This window comes from Macaca mulatta, chromosome 14 (assembly GCF_049350105.2).
Source record: "Macaca mulatta isolate MMU2019108-1 chromosome 14, T2T-MMU8v2.0, whole genome shotgun sequence".
Lineage (NCBI taxonomy): Eukaryota > Metazoa > Chordata > Mammalia > Primates > Cercopithecidae > Macaca > Macaca mulatta.
This window is the reverse complement of record NC_133419.1, coordinates 72646415-72670889: the sequence shown is the minus strand read 5'-3', so window position 1 is coordinate 72670889 and position 24475 is coordinate 72646415. Positions and strand designations below refer to the sequence as shown.

Sequence of the window (24475 nt, the reverse complement as noted above, 5' to 3'; positions counted from 1 at the left end):
TTTGGTCTTGTTGGAGGTATGCCTTTACAATAAAGTCTGAGAAGTGGTATTGCTGGGTCAGAGGGTAAATACATATGTCCTCTGGTTAGCTATTACCAAGCTTCTCCTCCGTACGAGTTGTACCGTGTTACACTTCTATTAGCATCGTATGAGAGGGCTTGTTTCCTTGTAGCCTCTCCAACAGATTGTATTGTCAAGCTTTTGGATTTTTGCCAATCTGAAGGTGAGAAATAGTACCTCATTGTAATTTTAGTTTGATTCTCTTATCATAAGTGAACTTGAACATCAATTCATATGTTTGACAGTCATTTTATATCTCCTTTTGTGAATTGTCTATTTGTATCTTTTACCTACTTTTCTATAGGACTTTTGGTCTTGTTTTTCTCTTGATTTTTAAAATTTCTGTTTATTAGCCCTTTATCTGTAATGTATAGAAATATTTTCTCCTACTTTGGATTGATATGGTTTTAACACTTCCCATGTGATTCTATTATATAGCCAGAAGTGAGAACCACTAGGGTTGTGTATACAAATCAGAGCTGTCTTTTAAAGGAGAATGCATAGAGAGAGAAAGGAATAAGGGCTGAGGACTCGGGCTTGGTTGACACTCAGTAACTTAGAGAGGAAAAATGAAGTGCAAAGGAGATAAAGTCATAGATATTGTATATCATGGAAATCAAGGTAGAAAAGAAGGCCAGGCGTGGTGGCTCTTACCCCTGCAATCTCAGCACTTTGGGAGGTTGAGGTGGATGAATGGCTTAAGCCCAGGAGTTTGATACCAGCCTGGACAACATGGCAAAACCCTGTCTCTACAAAAAAATACAAAAATTGGCTGGGTGTGGTGACATGCCTGTGGTCCCATCTACTCAGGAGGCTGAGTGGGGAGGATTGCTTGAGTCTGGGATGTGGAGGTTGCAATAAGCCGAGATTGCACCACTGCACTCCAGCCTGGGTGACAGAGTGAGACCCTGCCTCAAAAAAAATTATTTTTAAAGGTAGAAAGAATTAAAAGGAGGCAAGATGGGTCAGCAGTATTGATTACTGCACCCATGGAGAAGAGGAAAAAGAGGTTGCTGGATGTCATAATGACATTCATAGCCCTACCTCTCAGCACAACTTCATCTGTGCTCATTCAGGCTGAAGGAAGACTCCTGATCCGTGGGCAGTGGTTTTGTCGAGTGGTATTGCCCATGACCGTAGGAGGCCTCTCCTGACAAACAGAAATGGAAGGAGCATAGCCCAGCTGTGTCATAATGGGGCTATAATTATTCAGTCAGCAAGTATTTGTTAAACTCCTACTAAGTGCCAATTACTATTCTGGGCACAGGGTATCACAATAAAGACCTCATTTTTAATCTTTGCTTCTCTCTCACTACTTTCTAGTAAGTTGGAAGTTTCTCTTACCCAAGACCATTCATCTGTTTTGTCATGCATCCTCAACTCTGGGACAAACTTGGTGAAATCTTCAGAATTAATGAGGGAAAAGCATCTTGAGAAAAATGGAATCACTAGCAACAGCAAGGAGCCCTGGGTCAAAGTGGTCTTCCCGGTGTTTGTGGTCTATCCCTGTCCTCTCTCCTTCCTCCTAATCTCCCACCACCTTTCCACTTTTATTTTTGGTGATGGTTGCCTGGTGACTGTGATTGGGCATAAAAGAAGGTGCATAAACTGGAAGAGTCCTTGTTGGCAGAAGCTTCTGGTTTTTCAAAAAAGCAAATGTTTTATGAGGGAGATGAGTAATTCCTTCAGCCTTGAATGAAGTAGGTATCAGCAGATAAAACAGTTTCTGTTCCCAGAACCATAGCCTATAACATTTGATATTATAGTTAAAGATACTAGCTCCCCCACCCCCACATTTCTGATTCTCTCCATATAGAGAAGTGCAATTAGCAAAAAATATTTCATTGGTTTCTATTGCTGTGAGTGTTCACAAAGGCAACTGTAAATAAGGCTTCCTATCTTCCTTAAGTTCAGAGTGAAAGTCTGTATATTTGAGTGCACCTCATTCCAGTGAGCCTGGCTCAACCACTACTTTAATGTGCTGATACTTCTCATCCAAGCAGAGGGCTCTACTTAGCTTTGGGAATAGATGTGTAAGTGGAAGCGAAAGTCATCTCTTGATAACCCCTCTTCTCTGCCCTGCACATTAGGCTAGGATTGGTCAACAGAAGCTTAAACATCTGGTCAGCTCAGTCCTTTGGGGTGGTTGGGGTTTCATAGACAACCCATCAAGATTGATTGGCCTCATAACTGAATTAGCCAGATGTGTGGGCATTGTGTGCCCTTTCTTCAGCTCCTTTCAATGTTGTTAGATGGAAGCAGACATGCGATTAGCATGTTTGAAGATGATGTGTTTTTAGTGCATGAACAGAAGCTGCCACCTTCTACGAAGACTGTGGCTGTGCCCCAGATGTCAGCAGTATGATTATGACTGCTAAATTCAGTCCAGACCCCAGGCTTGGATGCCTTGGTCTCAGCTGTCACTTGCAGGAGGCAAGACTGCAGAAGCCTAAGGACTCTGGCTCTGATAGTGCACTTTGAACTCTGCTTTATGCAGAGCCTTTCCCTCCCCACTGACAGTTGCTCCTAGCTGCTCTCTGGCCATAGAATCTGCTGCCACCTCTGAGGAGAGTCTGTGCTATACTGTGGGGATAAGGAGGAGTAGGGCTGGCCTCTTGAAAGCCCACAACTTCCACGAAAGTCGTGAACATTTTCATTTTGGGTCTTGTCCAAAATGAAAATAGGCTAAGGATCCTCACTTCCTATGCCTGTGTCACATGCTATTCAGAGCATTATCCACCGTCTAGAAAACCTCTACGTTAGGTTTGCTTTGACCAGAAATGCTTGGCGGGAGTTTTTGCTTTTGTCGTTTTCCTTGCCTAACTCTGTATGTGAAGTATGTTTGAATATTCATTTCCATGGTTTTTATACCACCTCTTTCTAACCACACTGATCTACATATCTTCCTTAGAGCAAGCCAGGCATTTTCACATCTTCCACAGCTTTGTTGATGCTTAATATTCCAAAGACATCTCATCCTCAATGCGTCCAAACCCATCCCTCCTCACACTTTCTTCCATGTTCTCTTTGATGAATAGTATGGTTGTCTACTGGTTGCTCAAACTAGGAAGTGTTATGTCTGATGACTTCTCCCTCATTTTCCAACAAGTCCTGTCTTTCTTAGAATTTCATCTTTAGCCCATTCTCTCCTCTGTCCCCACTTCTTTAATTCAGGCTTCATTACTCTCACCTGGACTATTATAACAGCCTTGTTGGTCTTCCTACCTCTAGGATCCCATCAAACCAGCCTCTACCTCACAAAACCATGTCACTTTCCTGCTTTAAAACCTTCAGCAGTTCCCACTGCCTATAAATTAAGCCCAGATGTTTAACCCAGCATGCAGTCACTCTGAAGTCCACCATGAATCTTCTGCCACCAGTTTCCAAGAGAGGATGAGGATGATGGTTTGCTTCAGGATTGGGATCATCCTGTGGGCCTACCAGGAGGATGCCTGCAGCCAAGTAGGCCTGGGAGACAAGAACTGTCTCTGCCTGTGGCCCACTAAAGTGTTCACTACCTTGCATAGCTTTTCCTGCCTCCAAACCTGTCCTCATTCACTTTGCCTGGAATGTCCTTTCCCCGCTTCTCCACCTATCAGACTCCTACTTAGCCTTCAAGATCCAACTCATTTATATCTTTAATGTGTAACTTTCCATGGTTTGCCCACATGAAGTGAATCACTTCTTACTCTGTTCCCCCACAGCAATTTTAGAAGACTATTTTATTGTTTTAAAGATTGCAATTGAAGCGTCAAAAAACAGAGCTTAACATGTATCTCCTCCTTACACACCCTCTTCCTCCTGCTCCTCAGATTCTGCTGCTGGTGGCCCCGACCAGATCTCTAACCTGGGATGGCCATCCAGTCTCCCTTCTGTCTACTAAGGAGGTAGGGTAGCCGGCTCCCTGTTCAACACCCCATCCACTGTCGGAAGGAATGGTTAGTAACAGCAATTGAAGGAAAAATAACAATAGTTACCATTTTTTGATAAAAGCTCTGGACCAAGGCTTTTATCTCTTTTAATACTTAAAATAACTTGCCGGGTGTGGTGGCTCACACCTGTAATCCCAGCACTTTGGGAGGCCGAGGCAGGCAGATCACAAAGTCAGGAGATCGAGACCATCCTGGCTAACACGGTGAAACCCCATCTCTACTAAAGATACAAGAAATTAGCTGGGCGTGGTGGCGGGCGCCTGTAGTCCCAGCTACTGGGGAGGCTGAGGCAGAAGACTGGTGTGAACCCGGGAGGCGGAGCTTGAGTGAGCCGAGATCGCACCGCTGCAGTCCAGCCTGGGTAACAGAGTGAGACTCCGTCTCAAAAAATAATAATAATAAAATAAAAATAACTCTGCAAGTTAGGAACTCTTATTAGCTACATTTTCCATATGCATAAACAAGGGCACCAAGCAGTTCAGTAACTCAACCAAGGTTCACCAGTGAGTGGCAGAGCCATTGTGTTATTGTATCTATGATTAGGATCTCATAAGCAGAATTCCAGTGTATGTCCCCAGAGCCTATAGGGTCTACCCTGTCCTCTGTAGGGTCTGGCATAAAATAGGTGCTCTAGTATGTTGGTTGGTTGGCTGAATGAATGAATGAATCAGCATTCTTCCCATTGAACTTGCCTTCAGGCTTAAGAGGCTGAATGTCTGTAGGTTATGCCAAGAAGTATGGATTTTGTCTCATCTCGTAATGCCCAGCTGTACACAGACATGTTCCCTCCCACTCAGTAACAAACTGCCTGGAACTCTTTCCTGGCTCATATTTACAAGAGAATGTGATAAATTCCGTATTGATCCCTCCTGTTCCACTGTAAATTTTGCAAAAGATGATTAAATAGAGCAATAGAGTCTGCAGGCATTGTGGCTCAATATGTTGTGGACTGGTGTATCGACCTCCTCCATCCAAAGGCAGCCAGCGCCTATCTCTGCTGCCCCAAACCAGTAATTAAAATCCTGTGAGACTGGGATTTAAAATCCAATCATATCCCTGAATCAAGCCTTCTAGCCTCCCCGTGTGACGAGTGCAATAAGGTAACGACAGGAGCATGTTTATGTCTGTGTTGAAGCAGTCCCCATAGGGTGGGTAAGAAATGGAGACTTAGGTAGCCCTGCTGGCTAAATCATTTCACCCTGACACCACAGCCACTTGTAAGACAATCTGTAGGTACATAAACAAGTCCCAGCCAAAGACCAAAACTCAAGGTATAAGAGCAAAATGTCATGCACAAAAATCCACAAATTGTGTTTCACTATACACTTATATTCCCACAGCCAGTAGTAATTTTAAGCAAGTAATTTGGCCTTGATTACACGGTTACTGGCCTTTAGTAACCAAACGCATTTTTGAATGTCCACAGGAATTCTGACTTAATCTAAAGCCAGCTTTCCCTTTGCTGAGGCCTGTAATCAAAGCACAAGATATTACTGAAATAAACTTGTCCATCTCCCCTCAGCTGGATGAGGAGCTCCTTAAAAGCAAGAACAGTATCTTCTTACTCACTTTTGTATCCCTAGCACCTACCATGGTGCCAAACATATAGAAGACTCAAAAAGTATCTTTGAATGAATGGATAAGTGCATGTTAACAATTAATCTTGAAAAAAAATACCTGTAAACCAGTATATAAGTAGGAAACCACCTAAGCGGTTGTCCATTTAATGCTTGAACACTTCCGGTGCTGGAGAACTCAGTTGCTCTTGAGGCTGTTCATATTCTATTTTTAGATGTTCCAATGGTTAGAAATTTAGCCAAAATCTGCTTCTAAGCGTTTTAATATTACCCTTGATTCATGTAGAATGAATCTAATCCCACTTTAACATGATGGCCCTTGAAATATCTGAAAATGTCAGGCAGGTTCTCCTGAGCTCTTTTCTCCAGCCTAAACCCCCTACTTCCTTAAACTATTTTTCTCATGTGGCCTGTAAACCCTTTCCTGTCTCAATCACGTTTCCCAAAACAATCCTCACTTTCCCTTCCAAACCTATGACTTCCTATTTATTTCCACTAACTTTCATCACATTTGCTTTAGCTCTTAATGTCAATCTTCCATCGTGTGTATTTGGTACCCTTCCAACCTTAATTACATCTGCAGATTTGATGAGGAAGATGTCCCTGTGATATCCATGTCATAGGTAAACATGCTGAACAAGGACCAAGTGTTTGCTGCCACTGGAAACTCCTTCCAGACCTCTGATCCACCCGCTTGGGTCTGGTTAGTCCATCAGTCTTTTTTTTTTTTTTGAGACGGAGTCTTGCTCTGTCCCCCAGGCTGGAGTGCAGTGGCGCGATCTCGGCTCACTGCAAGCTCCGCCTCCCAGGTTTACGCCATTCTCCTGCCTCAGCCTCCCGAGTAGCTGGGACTACAGGCGCCCGCCACCTCGCCCGGCTAGTTTTTTTTGTGTTTTTAGTAGAGACAGGGTTTCACCGTGTTAGCCAGGATGGTCTCGATCTCCTGACCTTGTGATCCACCCGCCTCGGCCTCCCAAAGTGCTGGGATTACAGGCTTGAGCCACCGCACCCGGCCAGTCCATCAGTCTTTTACTAGCATTCCATGTGGTACTGGCATCCAGTACCATTTCTCCATTGTGACCACAGGATTATCCTGAGATATCTCATCCGATGTCTCATGAAGTCCACATTTGGCCTGATTGTACCTGATTGAGCAAACAGGTCATCCTGATAAAGAAAGGAGAGGTTAGTCTGGCATGACTTGGCTTCTGCGAACCCATCCTGATGCCTAGTGATCATCATCATTCCTTTTCTAGCCATTCACAAAGCATTCTTAGTCGTACATCTGATTGTGGAGACAAGGCATATGTGTGAAAGTCTGTGATGAGATAATAACTCTAGTGGTTCAAAGGAAGAAGTGATCTGTAGGCTTGAGTGGCCTGGAAAAGCTTCAGGGCAGGGAAGATGAACCCGAGTCTGCAGAACATAAAGTCTGGGTGGTGGGCAAAGATGATTTTGGCACCACAGAAGAGAACAGTGGTAGTCCAGTGTAAGCCAGTCCTTCCAGTCAGTGCTGAGGAAGTGCAAGCTACGGGGTGGGCAGAGGCCGAAACGGTGTAGGTGGAAAGAGCCCTGAACTAGTAGGCATGGGTTCTAGCTCCCACTCTCCTACTCGTAGTCTCTGTGACCTTGAGCTCTAATTTCCCTTCCCCAGGCTTCTCCACTTCTCTGGTCCTTTTTTCTTTAGTGCTCAGTGTAGTATCTTCTGCTCTTCTCCAGCTGGTGCTGTGGTTTCCCACCTCCTAAGCTGCACAGTGCCTAGCTCCCTGGTACCAGGGGCGTAGGGGGAAGAATCATCATCCTCATCTCAGTCCCCTGAGATCCTCATCTCCTCACTCCCCTGTTACATAATGATGTTATTTCTATCCCTGTTTGTCTTTCACTAGTCTGAGTTCTGCCCAAGGGCAAGAACAACTCTGATTCCATACAGTGGAATGGGGAATGTCTGGATCCATTCCATTAAAAGTCTCTCTGTTCCCTGAACGTTAGAAATCTGCCTCCCTGAAGGCAAGGGATCACATCAGAGCATATCTACTGGGGGGTTGGGACCTGTGGATGACCTTCTGGGAGGTCAGTTAATGTGTGTCACCATTCCCCTGGCCCCCAGACAGGGAAGTCCTGAATGGGAGGAAAGGGAGCCTCATTTTGTCCCCTTTCTACAAAGCTGTCTATCCTAAATCTACCTCTAGAAATGCCCCTATCTTGGCTTTGGAGCATCTGAGCACACTGGAAGGGAGGAAAAAAGATGATTTTTCTCTCTTTTTGAGTCATCAGGCCTTTGGAAGGTAGCACTTGGTAGTGGAAAACCAGACCTGGCTTCCTTTCCTAAAAAAATACTTTTCATTATGTAAAATATCAAACATGTACAAAAGAGAGAATAGTATAATAAATCCCCATGTTAAATCCCAGCTTCACTATTTATCTGCTCTATGACCATGGGTAAATTATTTTAGTTTTCTGAGCCTCTGCTTTCTCAGACTCTTTGTTTGATGAATAATTCAGACACTGTATATAAAAGCATTATACCCAACAAATGTTAGCCTGTCACCTTTCCCCTTGCTCTTCTGTTAGATTCAGTTAAATCATCTGTAAACTAGAAAAAATTATACATCTCCTGCTGTCTTCATCAAATTGTTAAATCCATGGCCATTGTCAGCACAGGATATGGCACATAACAAGTGCCCAGTAAGTATTTTTCATTACAGGGGCAGGGTGGGGGGGGGGGGCACATCTGCAAGTGTGAATGTCTGTGTACATATGTATGTTGAGCAGGGCTCAGTGGTGTGGTTTATGGAAAAAGCTCAAGAGACCAGAGCTCTATTCCCAGTTCTTCTGTGCTTCCTGCAGCATTCTCAACAAGTCTTTTCTCTCTCACCTTCAGCTTCTGGGAAAGAAGAGGAGAATTGGCTCTGACTTGAGGGAGCCCTGTACATACTGGATGTGAAAACTAAACCAAGATATGAAAGTGTCAGGCCAGGACCCTGAGACTGAGGGCCAGGAAAAGGAGTGAGTAGGGAGGACACTAGGAGCCCAGAAGGGAGAGCACTGATCACTGGAGGAGGAGAGAACTGGGCCTTGAAGAATGGGCAGGATCTGGGTAATCGGAGAGACCACAGGTGGGGACAGAGTGGAGCTGAGCGTGGAGACAGGGAAGGTGCATGGCTTTTCATATGTGGTCATCCTCTCACTCTCTCTCTGAATGTTTCCTTGATGGGGAGCTCATAACTGAAAAGAATAGATCAGTCCACATTGACATGCCTCTGATCATGGGAAGGATTTCCCGTAATTAGAAGTTTCAACAAAAACTTCTAATTTGAGATAGTCAACAGACTGCTGAAATAGTGACAGTGAGGACGAAGGTGGTAAAGCCACTAGCAGTAAATATGGAAAGCAAGAGTGAATGTAAAAGTTATTACAAAGAACATTGTACACCTGTCTAATCCTTCTTTCCAATCATTTTTGAACTTGTTAATCTAATTAGTCCTCACAAAGCCCTTAGAGGTAGTCCTCACAAAGCCCTTAGAGGTAGGTAGGGCAGCAGTCATTACCACCAGAGAAGTAGAACAAGTGCCCTGGTGGATCACACAGCTGGGAGAGGCAGCCCCTCACTGGCTCCCCAGCCCAGTGCTCTTTCAGAGGGAAGGGCTGAGTCATGGGAATTGCAGTGGAATCGTATCACTAGAAGGGCAGTGTGCTGACAGAACCAGGGGTGGGGAGCGGCGTGAATGTCAATGTTATTAATAATAATAGGCCAACACATTTGTATAGGACATTTACTGTTGTTACTGTTGTTGTTGTTCAGCCGTCTTATACACATTATCTTATTTGAGGTAGGCAAGGGCCAGGACAGAGTAGTGTCAAGGGAGGAAGGAGTGACAAGCCTCCTCCCACCCTCTCAGCTTATGAGCTTTTTGCCACCAGCACAGAGAAGATCTGAATCCCACCTCCACCCTAATTTCAGCACTCTCCCTAGGAAAGGCAGGTGGGCCTCTCTCTCCAACCACTTCCTCCCCACTTCCCACCTACAGAGCATAGAGGGTACCGGGGCCTGACCTGACCTCTTCTGCCAACCAGGCAGAGAGGCTTCTGGGACCAGCAAACAAACTGGGGACTTTGGTCTCCAGGAAAAAGGTACCTGGTTTTGTACTTGCTATCAGAAAGGTTCTCCTGGGGCAGAAAGAACAGCCATGTTCTGTGTGGCCTCAGAAGATGGCACCTGGAGAGAATATGGTTCAGTCGTCTGGCAAATATTATTGAGTTCCCATCCCATGCAAGGATATATAGCAGTGTGTCAAACACAGTGGCTGGCTTGTAAGAACTCTCAGTCTTAGATGAGACAGACTTTAATGCAGGGTCACCAATGCAGTAAGATGGAAGCCAAAAGACCTATGGGAGCAGAGAGGATGGTACCCAACTTACGGTGGAAGGAAAACAAGGCTTCCTGGAGGAGAAGCCTGGACTGAGTCTTAAAAGATGAACAGATGTTTTCAGAACCAAGATGGAAGTGGAGTTGGTGAGAGAATCTGGGGCTCATATGTGAAAAATATGCCTTCAGTTAAATGGGGGACACCCCTGGGAGAGCCATGAGCTTGGGGCTGGGTACTGGGGACATTCAGAGGAGCCAGAGTGACCACCCGTTTGAGATATAGTAGAAGGAAGTATCTTCTTAGGGAATTAGAAGAACTCACCATTTTTCCACTTGGAGAGTCAGTAATTGTGTCAAATCAAAGGCAGGTACTGAAACAGAAGAGGAGTGGGCTCTCTCAGCACCAGTGAGCCAGGCCTTCACTCTCACCAACAGCATTGCCACTGCTTTACCTTTCCCTGGGTGATGAGGTCCAAACCAGCCATAGTGGCACCAATCAGCATCAGCCCCACGACCACCCACCCCCCGCCCCAACACGACTTTCCTGGCCCAGGCCCTATTGACAGATCCCCCAGAATCTGAAGGAATTCAAGACAAATGGTTAAGAGGATGGAGTTAATAAAATTTGAAAAATTGAGGCCTGTCACTCCACTAAACTTTTTTCAATACCACTGACAGAAACATATTTCCCCAATGAGTGACCTTCCACAGCTGTAGCGGGCAGGCGCAGCCGCAGCAGTGCTGCCAGGAAGCCAGTCTGCTATTTATCAAATATTATAAGCTGGGACACACTAATCTGGAGAGGGAGAGGAGGGGAGGGGTCCTGTACCACACTGCCTGGGGTGCTCCAGGTGTTTGCCCCAGCCCCAGACAGCCAGTGGGAAGTGACGGATGGCCTGCGATTAGCACTCCCCACCTCCATCCAGCCCTTTCACTTGCTCCCGGAGGCCTGGCCCTCTAGACCAGCTGCTCCGCCCGAAGGGGCCCTGGGTGGGAGGCAAGGGGAGGTCAGGCCAGGGCACGGGCCATCCTGATGCCCCTGGAGAGGGCAGGCGGGTGAGGCCCAACGTGGTTATTTATTGGAGTGTAATGGTTTGTGGCCATGAAGGTGAAATCGATCAGTGGTAGAAGTCAGGTTCTATCAATTATTACAGCAATTAGTCAAGTCAGAGCGAGGGTGAAGGGCTGGGGTCCTAATATTAGATGGACACTATCCACGGTACCCCTGCCTCAGCCTTCCTAAAGTGGGGGCAGACATGCTGCCCTGAGGCTCTAGAACCTTGGGGAGCCTTCCCCATGAGTGGTCAGGTGGAGCCTGACCTGAGAGCCTCCTGGGCTGGAGACAGGTGCAGTACTACTTTAAAAGGAGCCCCTGTGCTGGCTGGCCCAGGTGCAGAGATGTCCTACCTGTCCCCATCCCATCCTTTATGAGAAGTGACACGACTCTTACTAGAAATTACTCAGTGGCCAATGTTTATGGCACACATTTTTCATTCTGTAAGCAAATATAGATCACTGACAGCACTTGTTTGAAGAGGCTAATCTCACTCTCTGTTCATTCTTCCACTGTCTTCCTCTGTCACCTTGTCTCCTCTTCCCCCCTCCTCTTCTCTCTGCCATTTCTTTCCTCCTAACCATTTTTCTACTCTTCTCTTTTCCATTCTTCCCCTTCCAGAGGTCTCTCCCTAATCCTCCCTTCCACCGCAGCTCATGTCTAGTGACAAAGCTCCCCTTGAGGCTGTCTAAGAAAGGAGAGACCTTTCCACTGCTTCTTTGCAGCTCCCTTTCTGCCTCCGCTGTGGTTTAGCTCTCGGGGGAGGGGAGGATGCTGTCTGCCACTGGCCCCTCAGCCCTTGCAGAGCCCCTCAGTGTTGAGTGCCAGAGAAAGCAGCTCAGCGGGGCTGGGCCAGGAAGGCTGGGCTAGGCGAACAAGTCCCTGAGCACTTTGTTCCTTCCTGAGCCCCACAGTGCTGCCTGTCCCTCCTTCAGCACACTGATGACACTCAGCCTGTGATCTCTTGTCCCCATGAGCTCCTGGAAAGGTGGAATTGTGCTGGACTCGAACTCTAGGTAGCACCTAATAATCTTAAAGACAGGAAGTCTTTAAGGTTATTAAAGAGTCTGCAAAAGAGACAGAAGAAATGGTCACAAGAGCGGAAAGAAAACCTGAAAAGTGGTTTTATAGAACTCACAGGAGAGAGTGGCCAAGGTATCAGTTGCTATAGAACAGTCGTGAAATGTAAAGAAGGAAACTGTTCATTGGCTCTGCCAGTCCTTCATTATCCTGCACACAGAAGCTTGCAGATAGAAAGTGCCCAGTAAGTGCCAACAAAATTGAAAGAAAGGATGAGGCTCTGACTGAGCTTCTGAGGACTTGCCCAGTAGTTAGGAAGACCACAGGCACACTCCTTCCTAGGGAGGTTGCACTTTGTCCTGAAAGCAAAGGCCAGCTGAAGGCTTTTTCGTCAGGGGTATATTGTGGTCATCCTCATGAGAGTAGAGAATTGGAGTTAGGAAAACCTGGGGGTGGTTTTTACTCCTAGTTCAAGCAAATAAAGCTAGCTTTGTGGCCTTGGGCTAGTTATTTCACTTTTCTGAGCCTGTAGCTTGGGGATTTTAATTCCTATCCCTCAGGGTAGTTGTGAGGATTAACTGATAAAATATATAGAAAGTACCGAGCACAGTGTCTGGCACAGAGTAATTGCTCAATAAATAGCAGTGTTACTATTATTACATCATGACTCCAATGATCTGCCCAGGAGACATGAAAACATACATCTACACAAAGACTCGTGTATGAATGTTCATGGCACTGTTTATATCATAGCCAAAAAGGGGAAATAGCTTAAATGTCCATCATCACCTGATAGATAAACAAAACGTAGTATATCCACAGAATGGAGTATTATTCAGCCATGCTACCACATGGATGAACCTTGAAAACATTCTGGTAAGCTTGAAGAAGTCAGACACAAAAGGCCACATATTATACAACTCCATTCATAGGAAGTATCCAGAATAGGCAAATCCATAGACAGAAAGTAAACTAATGTTTGTCAGGGCTGGGGGTAGGGGGAGTGTCTGATAATAGATAGGGGATTTCTTTTGGAGGAGGGTGAAAATGTTCTGGAATGGTATATTTTAAACCACTGAATTGTATACCTCATTTCCTTTCCTTTTTCCTTTCCTTTCCATTTTTTAGACAAGTCTGTTGCCCAGGCTGGAGTGCAGCGGCATGATCCCAGGTCACTGCAACCTCTGCCTCCTGGGTTCACGCAGTTCTCGTGCTTCAGCCTTCCAAGTAGCTGGGATTACCAGCATGTGCCCCCATGCCCGGCTAATTTTTTTTTTTTTTTTAGTAGAGATGGGGTTTCACCATGTTGGCCAGGCTGGTCTCGAACTCCTGGCCTGAAGTGATCTGCCCACCTCGGCCTCCCAAAGTGCTGGGATTACAGGCATGAACTACTGTGCCCGGCCTTGAATTGTATACTTTGAAAGGTTTAATTTTATGGTATGTGAATTGTATCTTAATAAAAAACAATGTATTTGTCAATATTCTGCACTAAATTCCTGTTAGAAGATAATACTGTGTAAAAAAAATTAGTTTTTTCTTATTGATAATAAAAGTTTCCTTCACCTGGATTGTATTTCCTATGGCCTGCCCCTTCCCCCTCTACCTCCCACATCTCTATAGAGCTTTATCCACTTCCTCTGCCACTCAGGCAGACAGCCACATGTAAATGCTTAATAAATTGTTACTGTTGTTCATAAGTTGATAGGGTCTTTTAAGAAGTAGAGACTGTGGCTGGGCATGGTAGCTCACACCTGTAATCCCAGTACTTTGGGAGCCCAAAGTGGAAGGATCACCTGAGGTCAGGGGTTTGAGACCAGCCTGGCCAACATGGTGAAACCCCCATCTCTACTAAAAATACAAAAATTAGCCGGGCATCATGGCACATGCCTGTGATCAGGAGGCTGAGGTGGAGAATTGCTTGATCCCAGGAGGTGGAGGTTGCAATGAGCAGAGATCGCGCCACTGCACTCTAGCTTGGGCAACAGAGTGAGACCCTGTCTCAAAAAAAAAAAATAAAAATAAAAAAGTAAGAAAAGAAGAAGTAGAGACTTGTGGCTGGGTGTGGTGGCCCCACGCCTGTAATTCCAGCACTTTGGGAGGCCAAGGCAGGAGGATTGCTTGAGCCCGGGAATTCAAGACTAGCCTGGGCAACATAGTGAGACCCTGTCTCCTAAACATTTGTTTTTTTTGTTTTTGTTTTTGTTTTTGAGACGGAGTCTCGCTCTGTCACCCAGGCTGGAGTGCAGTGGTGCAATCTCCGCTCACTGCAAGTTCCGCCTCCCAGGTTCACGCCATTCTCCCGCCTCAGCCTCCCGAGTAGCTGGGACTACAGGCACCCACCACCACGCCCAGCTAATTTTTTGGAAAGACAGGGTTTCACCGTGTTAGCCAGGATGGTCTCAATCTCCTGACCTTGTGATCTGCCTGCCTCGGCCTCCCAAAGTGCTGAGATTATGGGCGTGAGCCACTGAACCCGGCCAAAAAAATTTTTTTTAATTAAAAAAACTTTTTCTTTTTAAGTAGAATAGGAATACTTCTGTATCATGATATAAATGTTTTCACATACTAGATTGAGAAACACTGGTTTTTACTGTCCATCAACAGTGGTTGGACACCCACCCTGAGCCATACCCTGTGCTAATTGGTTTCCCAGCCAGCCCATTATATCCTTTGGCAGGGACTGAGTCTTAACCTTCTATTATGCAGACAGTACTTCCTGAGCAAGAGAAAAGCTCAAAAAATACTAGATAATTATTACCTTAATGTTCTGTGTAACACACATTTATTGAGCATCTGCTGTGTACAAAGCAGTTTTCTAATTATGTTTCTGTCTTCCTGCCATGAGAGGAGTACCTTTAGGGCAGGGCCAGATCTGATTCTTCTGCATCCTCAGGCCCCATTCATTCAGGGTCTGCCGACTTGAATAGAATGGGTGGTTTCTGAAGAAGAGAGTGAGGTGCTTAGATGTGGGCTTTGGGAAGGCTGTGACAGCACAGAGAGTCAGAGTGACCTTTCCTCCATAACTGCCAGGGCTGGCACAAGGTAGACACTTTATACAGGCTTGTCAGCTGCCAGTACTTAGAGACAAGGTAGATACATGGCCCCAAGCTAACCCCTTCTTTTTGTCATACTCAAAGTCTTTGTCCTTAAGTCACAGGAACTAATGATTGGAGGAAATGCTCAGCCACACACACTCAACCACCAACAGCTAGAGTGGCATAGACAGGTTGCTGGTGGTGCCCATGCCCTTCCAGAGGTCTCAGCTGACTCAGACAGATAGGAAATGCCCAGAGGTAAGAGCGCATAAAAGGAGAGCAGCAGAAAACAGAAAGAAGGGGAACCATTTAATTGTTATTTGGGATATTCTCTGCTTTAGAAAGGAACCCTTTGTATGGCTTCATGAATGAATGTTTATCTGTACGCTGATGGGGGCAGCTTCCTATTCTTGAGGAGACTGGGGGCTGGATTTGTATTTAAACAGATAATAATCACCTAAGGAGAAGTGGCCTTTGGTGTAAAGCCTGACATAATTTAATGAGTGAAGGATTAAATGATGCGTGGAGTGTCCACAGGCCTCCTCCCTTCCCTGAGACTTACCTTGGCTTCAGGCGGGCAGATCATGAGGTCAGGAGATTGAGACCATCCTGACTAACATGGTGAAACCCCATCTCTCCAAAAAATTAGCCGGGCGTGGTGGTGGGTGCCTGTACTCCCAGCGACTCGGGAGGCTGAGGCAGGAGAATGGCGTAAACCCAGAAAATAGGGACATTTTAATGAATACATGTATGAAATTGTGTGTTTACATGTATTTGTGCTGGAGTATATTAACCTGTGTAGTTGTTTGGCATACTGTGTTAGCATGTTCAGCTGTGTGTATTTGTGTATTTACAATGCATCTATGTGTATGGAGTATGTTATGGAACATGTGTGCATGCACGTGTAGGAGCCCCAGTCCCATGTTTTTCCACCATTTGTAGGTGTCCATGGACATTCCCAACATAGAAATCAGAGCCCTAAGCCACCTCCAAGGGAAGGCTGAGGTTCCACTGATCATTCATAGAGCCTCTGACTATTTATCCTTCTTCTCTTGCCAGGAGCCAACCCCCTGCAGAGGAATGAAATGGGACACACGCCCTTGGATTATGCCCGAGAAGGGGAAGTGATGAAGCTTCTGAGGACTTCTGAAACCAAGGTAAGTCTCAGGGAAGGGAGGAGGCCTGTGGACACTCCACGCATCATTTAATCCTTCACTCATTAAATTATGTCAGGCTTTACACCAAAGGCCACTTCTCCTTAGGTGATTATTATCTGTTTAAATACAAATCCAGCCCCCAGTCTCATCAAGAATAGGAAGCTGCGCCTGTCATGACCAGGGAGTGGCCTTGGCCACTTCTGGCTGCTGAGCATTACCTTTAAATTTGGTGTATGAAGTGATGGGTCTCCCAGGTCCTTTTCAGAGGAGGGGGTGCTAGCCAGACAAAATCTTTAGCCCAAGCAAAGATTTTAGTCGTATTTTTCCTAGGCCTCATGTATTCTACAGCCTCATCAAACTATCTTTTCCCAGCATCACTCTTTCTAGAACTATTCCTTCACCCCTCCCCTCCCCTCCACGCAAACTCCAGAAAGCCTAGTATAGAATCTGAGCCAAAAAATCCTCCATTCTAATTCTGTCTTCCCAACCAAACTTTTGAACTCCCTGAAAAACAGGGCTAAGTAACTCAGGAACTACTGGACAGAACTAGAACTAGAATCACAAAATCTCAGAGCTAGCAGGGACTTTAGAAATCAAGTCCAGTGATGGGAAATCTTACAAAAGCATAAGCCAATAAATCAGAGGAAAATTGAGTTGTTCGAGTAGAAGGAGAGAGACGGACTAGAGCACTGCCCATGTGGCCTGCCCTTCCCTCCTGGGGAGGTCTCTGAGGGGACTCTGCTGTTGCCACAAGTTTCAATCTCTGAAACCTAAATCAGCTGACTTATTTTACTCCTGGAGAAACTGGAGCCTAGGGCTGTAATGTGGCTTGCCTTTGGTCCCAGAGTGAGTTAGCATCAAAACTGAACATATAATAGGCTTGACTACAGGTCATGTGGTAGGTTCAGTGGCAGGACAGGGACTGCAAAGACCAGGTTTTTTACTTTTACTCTTGTGCCCTTTCCAGCATCAAGGAGTCTGTTATCCACAAATTGGCCGAAGTACCTTGAGATGATTCAGTGTGGCAGGTCCCACCTAGTGGCAAATATTCTCTGTCTTAAGTCCAAGCACTTAGCTCCCTGGAATGAGACTGAAGAGATGTGGGTTCTGATCCTAGCTTCACCACTCACTGCCCATGTGAGCTTGGGCTAGCACTTCCCCTCATTAAAACTCAGTCTTCTGTGATATGAAAACATTGTACTAAATGGTTTCTGAGGTTCTAGGCAACGTATGATTGTATATGGATCAGTCAGGATAAGCTAGATTATGCTATTGTAACAACCCCAAATTTCAGTGGTTTAAAACGAAACAAAATAAGATTTATTTTTGCCTTATGTTGCATGTTCCTTGTGGTTGTGGATGAGGGCAGGCTCTATTTATCCTAGGCACTTAGAGATCCCAGCAGGCAGAGCAGCCACCCACTGGAATGTTGCTGGTTGCTTGCCAGAGGGAAAAGGATGCTCTGAAGGGTCTTACATCCACAGTTAAATGCTCAGCCTAGAAGGAGGATCCTTTCCGTCCACTCACTATTCATTGGCCAGAACTAATCCCATGTTCCAAACCAATCATAAGGGGGCCAGGAAGAGTAATCCTACCATGTGCCTAGAACGGGAGAGCTGGAAATATTTGATAATCAACATCAACCATACAGAGTTTGCCTCCCTGGTAATTTTAGTAACTGTCTTGCAGTAGTTTCTCCTGGAGAAAGGAAGGAATTAGGAAGGGTGACTAGTTTTTCACAACCCATCCCCAGGGGCCCTTGTGACCAGAAAGAACTACTAAATTTCAGAGGGCAAGTGCTTCTCTCCTTTTGTTCAGATTTTTCTATCCTAGGAGCAGGTCGGGAGGTTGGGTCAACTTCCCCAAGTGCCTTAAGGAAATCCCTCAGCACTGTTGCGCCTAACCTTAGGGACTGCACTCTCATCCTCAGCTCCCCTTTCAAGCCCAGTGCCTTTCCCCTGAGAGACCAGCCCTGGACTTGGCCAAGAGTACCTGTGGCTTTTGAGCTTGTGTGACAGAGCAGGCAGTGATCTGGCCACTGAAGAAAGAGAACAGGCCCCCTTAGTGCCAGTGCTGGTGGAGGGTTAGGCCCACTGAAGGACCCTTCACAAAATTTAGCTACCCAAGGGAAGTGGCTTGATGTTGGCCACATTGTTACAGGGCTAATGTCCAGAGTGAACAAATGGCAGCTGCAATCCCCTGTGCCAGTCAGACCCTTCTGGAGCATGGAGAGCAATTATAGATACCATATTCGAAGTAGACATTGATCTCTTAGAATCTGTGCAGAGAAGGGCAGTAGGGTGGCAAGAGGAACTGTGCCACGAGAGAAAGCTGATGGTAATAGGACATCTGGCCAGAAGAGGAAGAGCACAGGAACAGCTCTGGGTGAGAGGGAATGAGATTTGTTCCATGGCAGAGCCACAGTGGGTAGGCTTATTGGGCAGCAGCTTCAGGGAAGAGCCCTAACACAGCTGTCCCACCATGGAGGCGCTGCCTTAGAGGCTAAGAAAACCACTTGGAGCCAGTCCAGGGATTCCGTAGCTCTCAGCTGGAAGACCATTTCATCTGTTGTCACCTCTGTGCATCCAGTCTGGACTTTCTCCATTCTGAATGTGTCCACTGAGCATCTCCACCTAATTGCTTTGCTGTTCCATCAAATTCTACCTATGTGAAGCACCCCTCATCCCTCCCTGGATGTCAGCAGCATTGGCTTTCTCTCAGTTGTTCAGCATCTACTTGGTCACCCGTTCATTCTGTTCTGCATTTTTCCTCCAAACTGCAAAAAGCTTCCTCTTCAAAATTGTGAGGCAGGCTTTTGTGGGAAGAACACCATTTTATACCTGGTTTCTTCTCCCTCTGCCAGTAAGTAAGAAGCAACTGCCTCTGAGTTCAGGCCCTGCATCTGTAACATAATGACTCAGGCCTGGAGGCTGCTGAAGCTCCAGCCTGGGCTTCATCTCCTGGCTCTTTGTCTAGACATGGGTTGCTATCACTCTGATCTTATCTGGCTCCCCTTCTGTCCGCTCACAATCCCCCTGCCACCCAGCTCAGCCTCCTCCACCTCCACCTACCACTCTGTAGTCAAATTATGCTCATAGAAAACTTGTATTAAAGTCATATGTCCCATTATAGAAGTTTTAGAGATACAGAAAAGTAAAATAAAGAGAAATAATATAGTACATATTTATGAATGACATCTATGTGCCAGACTCTGGGCTAGATGGGAAGAAGACTGATGAGTAAAACACTCAAGGAGCTACAGTGAGTAAAACACTGAAGGAGCTACAGTCTGATAGGGAGACAGGCAAGTAAACCATGACACCACTGAGTCATCAGTGGTATAACTTATCAAGGAAGACCTCCTGGAAGAGATGACAACTGAGCTGAATTTAATTCAAAGACTGTAGCCCTCCTACCAAGACATAACCACTATTAATATTTTTAATTAATTATAACAATAATAGATACTGTTTTTATCAAATGCATCTAGGTACTGTGCCACGTGCTCAAATATATATTTTTTCTAATCCTGTAGCAAATCTGTGAAATAGTTCTTGTTACCCCTCTTTCACAGATGGGAAAACTGAAGCCGCAGGAAAGCAAGCAGATGATTTACAGAAAACCAAGTTGTTATAAGTGACTATTAGGAATTGAACAATAGGTTTCCTCTTACGATATGGTATTAGCCTTCTCTGGATCATATCTATGTATAGTTATATAGATGGCCTTTTTAAAAAAATTGTGGTTGACAGTCCACCATATATACCAGGATTTCTCAAACTGGCAGCCACATTTTATATAGCCACCCAGAGTTTTCCAAAAATGTGATTGTAATGCCTTGGAGATTGGGAGTGTGCACTGTCCAGCCACAGGGCCCCCCATTCCCTCTTATATTATTATGTGCTTGATTATCAGACACTTTTGTTTCCTACTTGGCCCGAAGGAGTTACGATCCTATTCTATATTTGGAATTTGCTTTTTATTCACTTAATATTATTGGTGATTTTTCCATTTAAAATTATCCATAAGCCTAATTTTTTATTTAATTCTGCCCTTTAAAATGCGTCATTTACCCTAGAATCTCTGTCACATTAAGTGGTCTGAATGATGTGTCCCTCACTGTTGGCTTCCTCAGTTCTTTCAGCATTCTCTGCGCCGAAGCCTCCTTAGACCCCCTGAGAATATCCAGAGGTGATGAGGCCCAGCCCCGTCCCTGAGTTTGCCGTCTGCGGGGGGGAGAGGCAGGCACTCTTAACTCTGATACCTGCAGACTGATTTGTCTTAGGAGGGTTCGCAGAGTTGGTAGAGTTTCCAAGAAAGCGTGGATCACCTCCTGGCAGAGAGAGCAGGGCAAGCTTCAAAGAGGAGGTAGCCTGTAATCTCACTTTGAAGGATTTTAATAGATGGAGAGTTTAATACTTAAAGCCAGGACCATTTTCATGTCTTAACTAAGAGACGAAGGAGAGGTAGAAATACATCTCTGTTGACATGATAGCAGATAAAACAAAAATATGTGGAGCTATGCCATGATAAATATTCAGCTGAGGGGAACGTGCTCGTGCCAGCCTGCATCTCCACTCCCAATCCTCACTGCACTGAGACTCACGAGGAATTTATTACTCATTTTAATCACACCCAAAGAATGCATTGGCAGGAATATTAGGCAGATAGGCCTATCCTATATATTTTATTTGCATATCCCAGTGACAGCATCACAAGCACATTTCCTATCTCTATATTTTTTCATTTGCTTCAGGGGCAGCTAGGGATGTGATGCTCCCCTGGGCCCGCATTCCAGGCTGAGAGCCTGGGTGCTCCTCTCAGAGCTGAGTGCAGCCCTGCAGGAGGGGAGAGGAGGAGCACACAGGAGGGTAGGAGGGTTATGTTCTTCCTCCCCTCGGCCTTGCTCAACCCATTCCGTGCTTTGCCTCTCATTACAGGTGCCAGCTTGCCATGTGCCTGGCTCTGTACTTGGCCCTGTGGCTTACTATGGTATGGGCCAGACAGTGCTAAGTGCTTTTTAGGGACCAACTTTCTCTTTCCCTTTTTTTTAACTTTTATTTATTTTTATTTTTTTCTTTTTTTGAGACGGAGTCCTGCTGCGTCGCCCAGGCTCGAGTGCAGTGACGCAGTCTCAGCTCACTGCAACCTCTGCCTTCCAGGTTCAAGCGATTCTCCTGCCTCAGCCTCCCCAGTAGCTGGGATTATAGGGGGCCACACCACAACCGGCTAATTTTTGTGTTTTTAGTAGAGACGAGGTTTCACCATGTTGGCCAGGCTGGTCTCAAACTCCTGGCCTCAAGTGATCCACCCGCCTTGGCCTCCCAAAGTGCTGGGATTATAGGCATGAGCCACCATGCCTGGCCTTTTTTTTAACTTTTAAAAGCTTTTTATTGAAATATACTTGTATAAGATACACATATCAGGAATGTACAGCTCACTTTATTTTCACAAATAAGACATACCTTATCGAGAAATAGACTGTTAGAAGTACCCCAAAAGCCTGCCTCAGACTCCCTTCCTGACTCATCCACCAAGGGTAGGCATTATCCTGATATTTTTAACTTTTATTTTTGCATAATTTTAGAGATAGTACAATTAATTCCTATAAATCCTTCACTTAGATTCCCAACTGTTAACATCTTATCATACTTGCTTTATTTTTATGTACATAACTAATACTTATAAGGATATATATAATTTTTTTCTGAATGATTTAAGTTTACACATGATGTCCCTTTACCCCTAAATATTTGTATGCATCTCCTAAAAAAACGAGGACATTTTCTTATAGAACCTCAGTATAATCATCAAAATCAGGGCATTAATATTGATATTAACTAATCTACAGATGTTATTCCGATCTCACAAGTTGTCCTAATAATTCTCCTTACAAGAAAAGACGGTTTCAAAATCCAAGTTGCATTCAGTTGTCATGTCTCTTTAACCTTCTTTAATCTGGAATGATCCAAACGTTATGATGTGGAAATCAAAAAGAAAAATAAAACATAATAACCTGGAATGGTTCCTCAGTCTTTCCTTGACTTTTATGACCTTGACTTTTTTTTTTTTTTTTTTTTTTTTGAGATGGAGTCTCACCCTGTCACCAAGCTGGAGTGCGGTGGTGTGATCTCAGTTCACTGCAACGTCCGCCTCCTGGGTTCAAGAAATTCTCCTGCCTCAGCCTCCAGAGTAGCTGGGAGTACAGGCGCCCACTACCACGCCTAGCTAATTTTTGTATTTTTAGTAAAGACAAGGTTTCACCATGTTGGCCAGAATGGTCTTGATCTCTTGACCTCGTGATCTGCCCACCTCGGTCTCCCAAAGTGCTGGGATTACTGGTGTGAGCCACTGCGCCCAGCTGACCTTGACATTTTAACAAGTGCAGGTTTGTTATTTTGTAGAATGTCCCTCAATTTGGGTTTATCTGCTGTTTCATTGTGATTAAACTCAAGATTATGCATTTCTGGCAAGAACACCCTGTGGGGTTTATTTTCAATAAATGTATCAAGTTGCCCTTTACTAGAAGCATTAATACTTCTAACAGATAGAAAATTTCTGTTTTAAGTCTCATCTTCCTAAACAGACTGAACTCCCTGAAGGCAAGTCTCTCCTTATCTCCAGGTGGATGGTGCAGGCTTTGGAATCAGACTGCAAGGGTTAGTGTTCTGTCTCTACACTTGCTGCCAGTGGAACCTTGCTTGAATTTACCTCATCTCTGTGTAATGGGGATGATGATACTCTGAACTTAATAGGGCTATGAGGATTAAAACAGCCAGTCCCAATATGAATGCTAAAATTAATGAGTTGAAGTTTGAGGAGTAACAGGATATTTACACAGTGTCAAAGTCTCTCCCCACAAGATACTTTTTAAATTACAAAGGGAAAAATAACAGTGAAGAAACCTGGCAGCTGCCACCTTAACCTAGTGATCGAAGTTAAGACTACCAGTTATGAGATAAATCAACATCACATCCCTTTGATATGATGCCTGTAGTAGCCTGTATTTGTAGAGCCCTTACCAAGCTCCTCCCATCCTTCTTTCTCCTCTCCTCCAAATAGAATATATACATATCAAGTATTTTTCTTCTCTAGTTTACTCCACTGGCTAGCCTTTCACAAGGCTGGGCACATAGCTCATGTCTTTAAAAGTCAGTCATTGCTGGGCATGGTGGCTCACGCCTGTAATCCCAACACTTTGGGAGGCCAAGACGGGTGGATCACCTGAGGTCAGGAGTTCCACCTGAGATGAGCACAAACTCATTTTCTCACTTTAGCCACTCTTCGCCCTTCTTAACCTTCTCTCATCAGTCTTGTCTCTGATCCACCTAGCTATTTGCAGAGGAGTGACATGATCAGATTTACATGTTTAAAATATTGGCTTTAGCAGCAAAAGGAGGATGGACTGGAAGAGAGGAGAATGGAATCTGGGATGCCGACCTAGTGATTACCAGATGTGAAGGGGCTGACACCTGCTTTGTGTTCAGCCTTCCTCTACAGGGATGTGTACTTTGTGGACTTGTTTAAGAGACTTTCAAATTCCTTGGGTGCCTCTCTCATCTCCCAGTCTTGTGTTCCTGTGTGCTCTACATCCCCTAGACTTCTTTGTTGGCACTCCTGGGCTCCTGTTTTATCATTCCCCTCCTCCAGGCTTTCTCCATCATCATCCCTGCCCCGACCATCTCATCTGTTATCCCCTCATTCCCTTTGTTGACCTCCCTTCCCAGGCCTCTATGTCATACCATTTCAGGGCATGGTAGAAGCCCCGACTATGATGTGAGTTACCATCTGAGTCAGGGACTCAGGAGCATGGGGCATACCTGAGTTTATTTATGAGTAGCAGGTGGACTGTATAGACCTGACCTCCCCTTGAGAGGCAAACTGCAGCTTGGCCTCTCTTCTTTTCCCCCTCCATACCTACCTTCCCATTCTTGCCCAGGGTTTTGTTCTGCCTACCCCCCACCCCTACCACAGCTGCCCCCTCAGTGAACACACTGCCAGGTTCACTGTCAGACCTCTGCCCTGAGGGATGCCCAACAGTTGGGACGCCTGCCATATCCCTTCTGTAACCCTCCCCCGCAGAGCCACTCAGCCCAGCCACCTACCTCTAAGCAGAGCGAGCCCAGCTAGGCTTCGCCTCGGCCTCCCAGCCCTTTCCTGTAAATGCACTCACAGCCAGGAGGGGTGCCATATTAAATCAAGACTGATGGAAACCAGTGACTGCGATTATCCAGCCAAGATGCAGCATGGGAAGCTGGTTGCTGATGGCTCCAG

The 24475-nt window shown here is 45.4% G+C and overlaps 1 protein-coding gene across 6 annotated transcripts in view; it reads left to right on the top strand.

Annotated features, from left to right (window-relative positions):
- The window catches only part of CLPB (ClpB family mitochondrial disaggregase), a 149751-nt gene that overhangs the window by 96657 nt on the left and 28619 nt on the right, over positions 1–24475 (top strand). For all 6 annotated transcript variants that reach the window (NM_001261302.1, XM_015115134.3, XM_015115132.3 and 3 more), the window contains 1 exon segment: positions 16104–16201. In NM_001261302.1, coding sequence (NP_001248231.1) covers positions 16104–16201 — 98 coding nt within the window.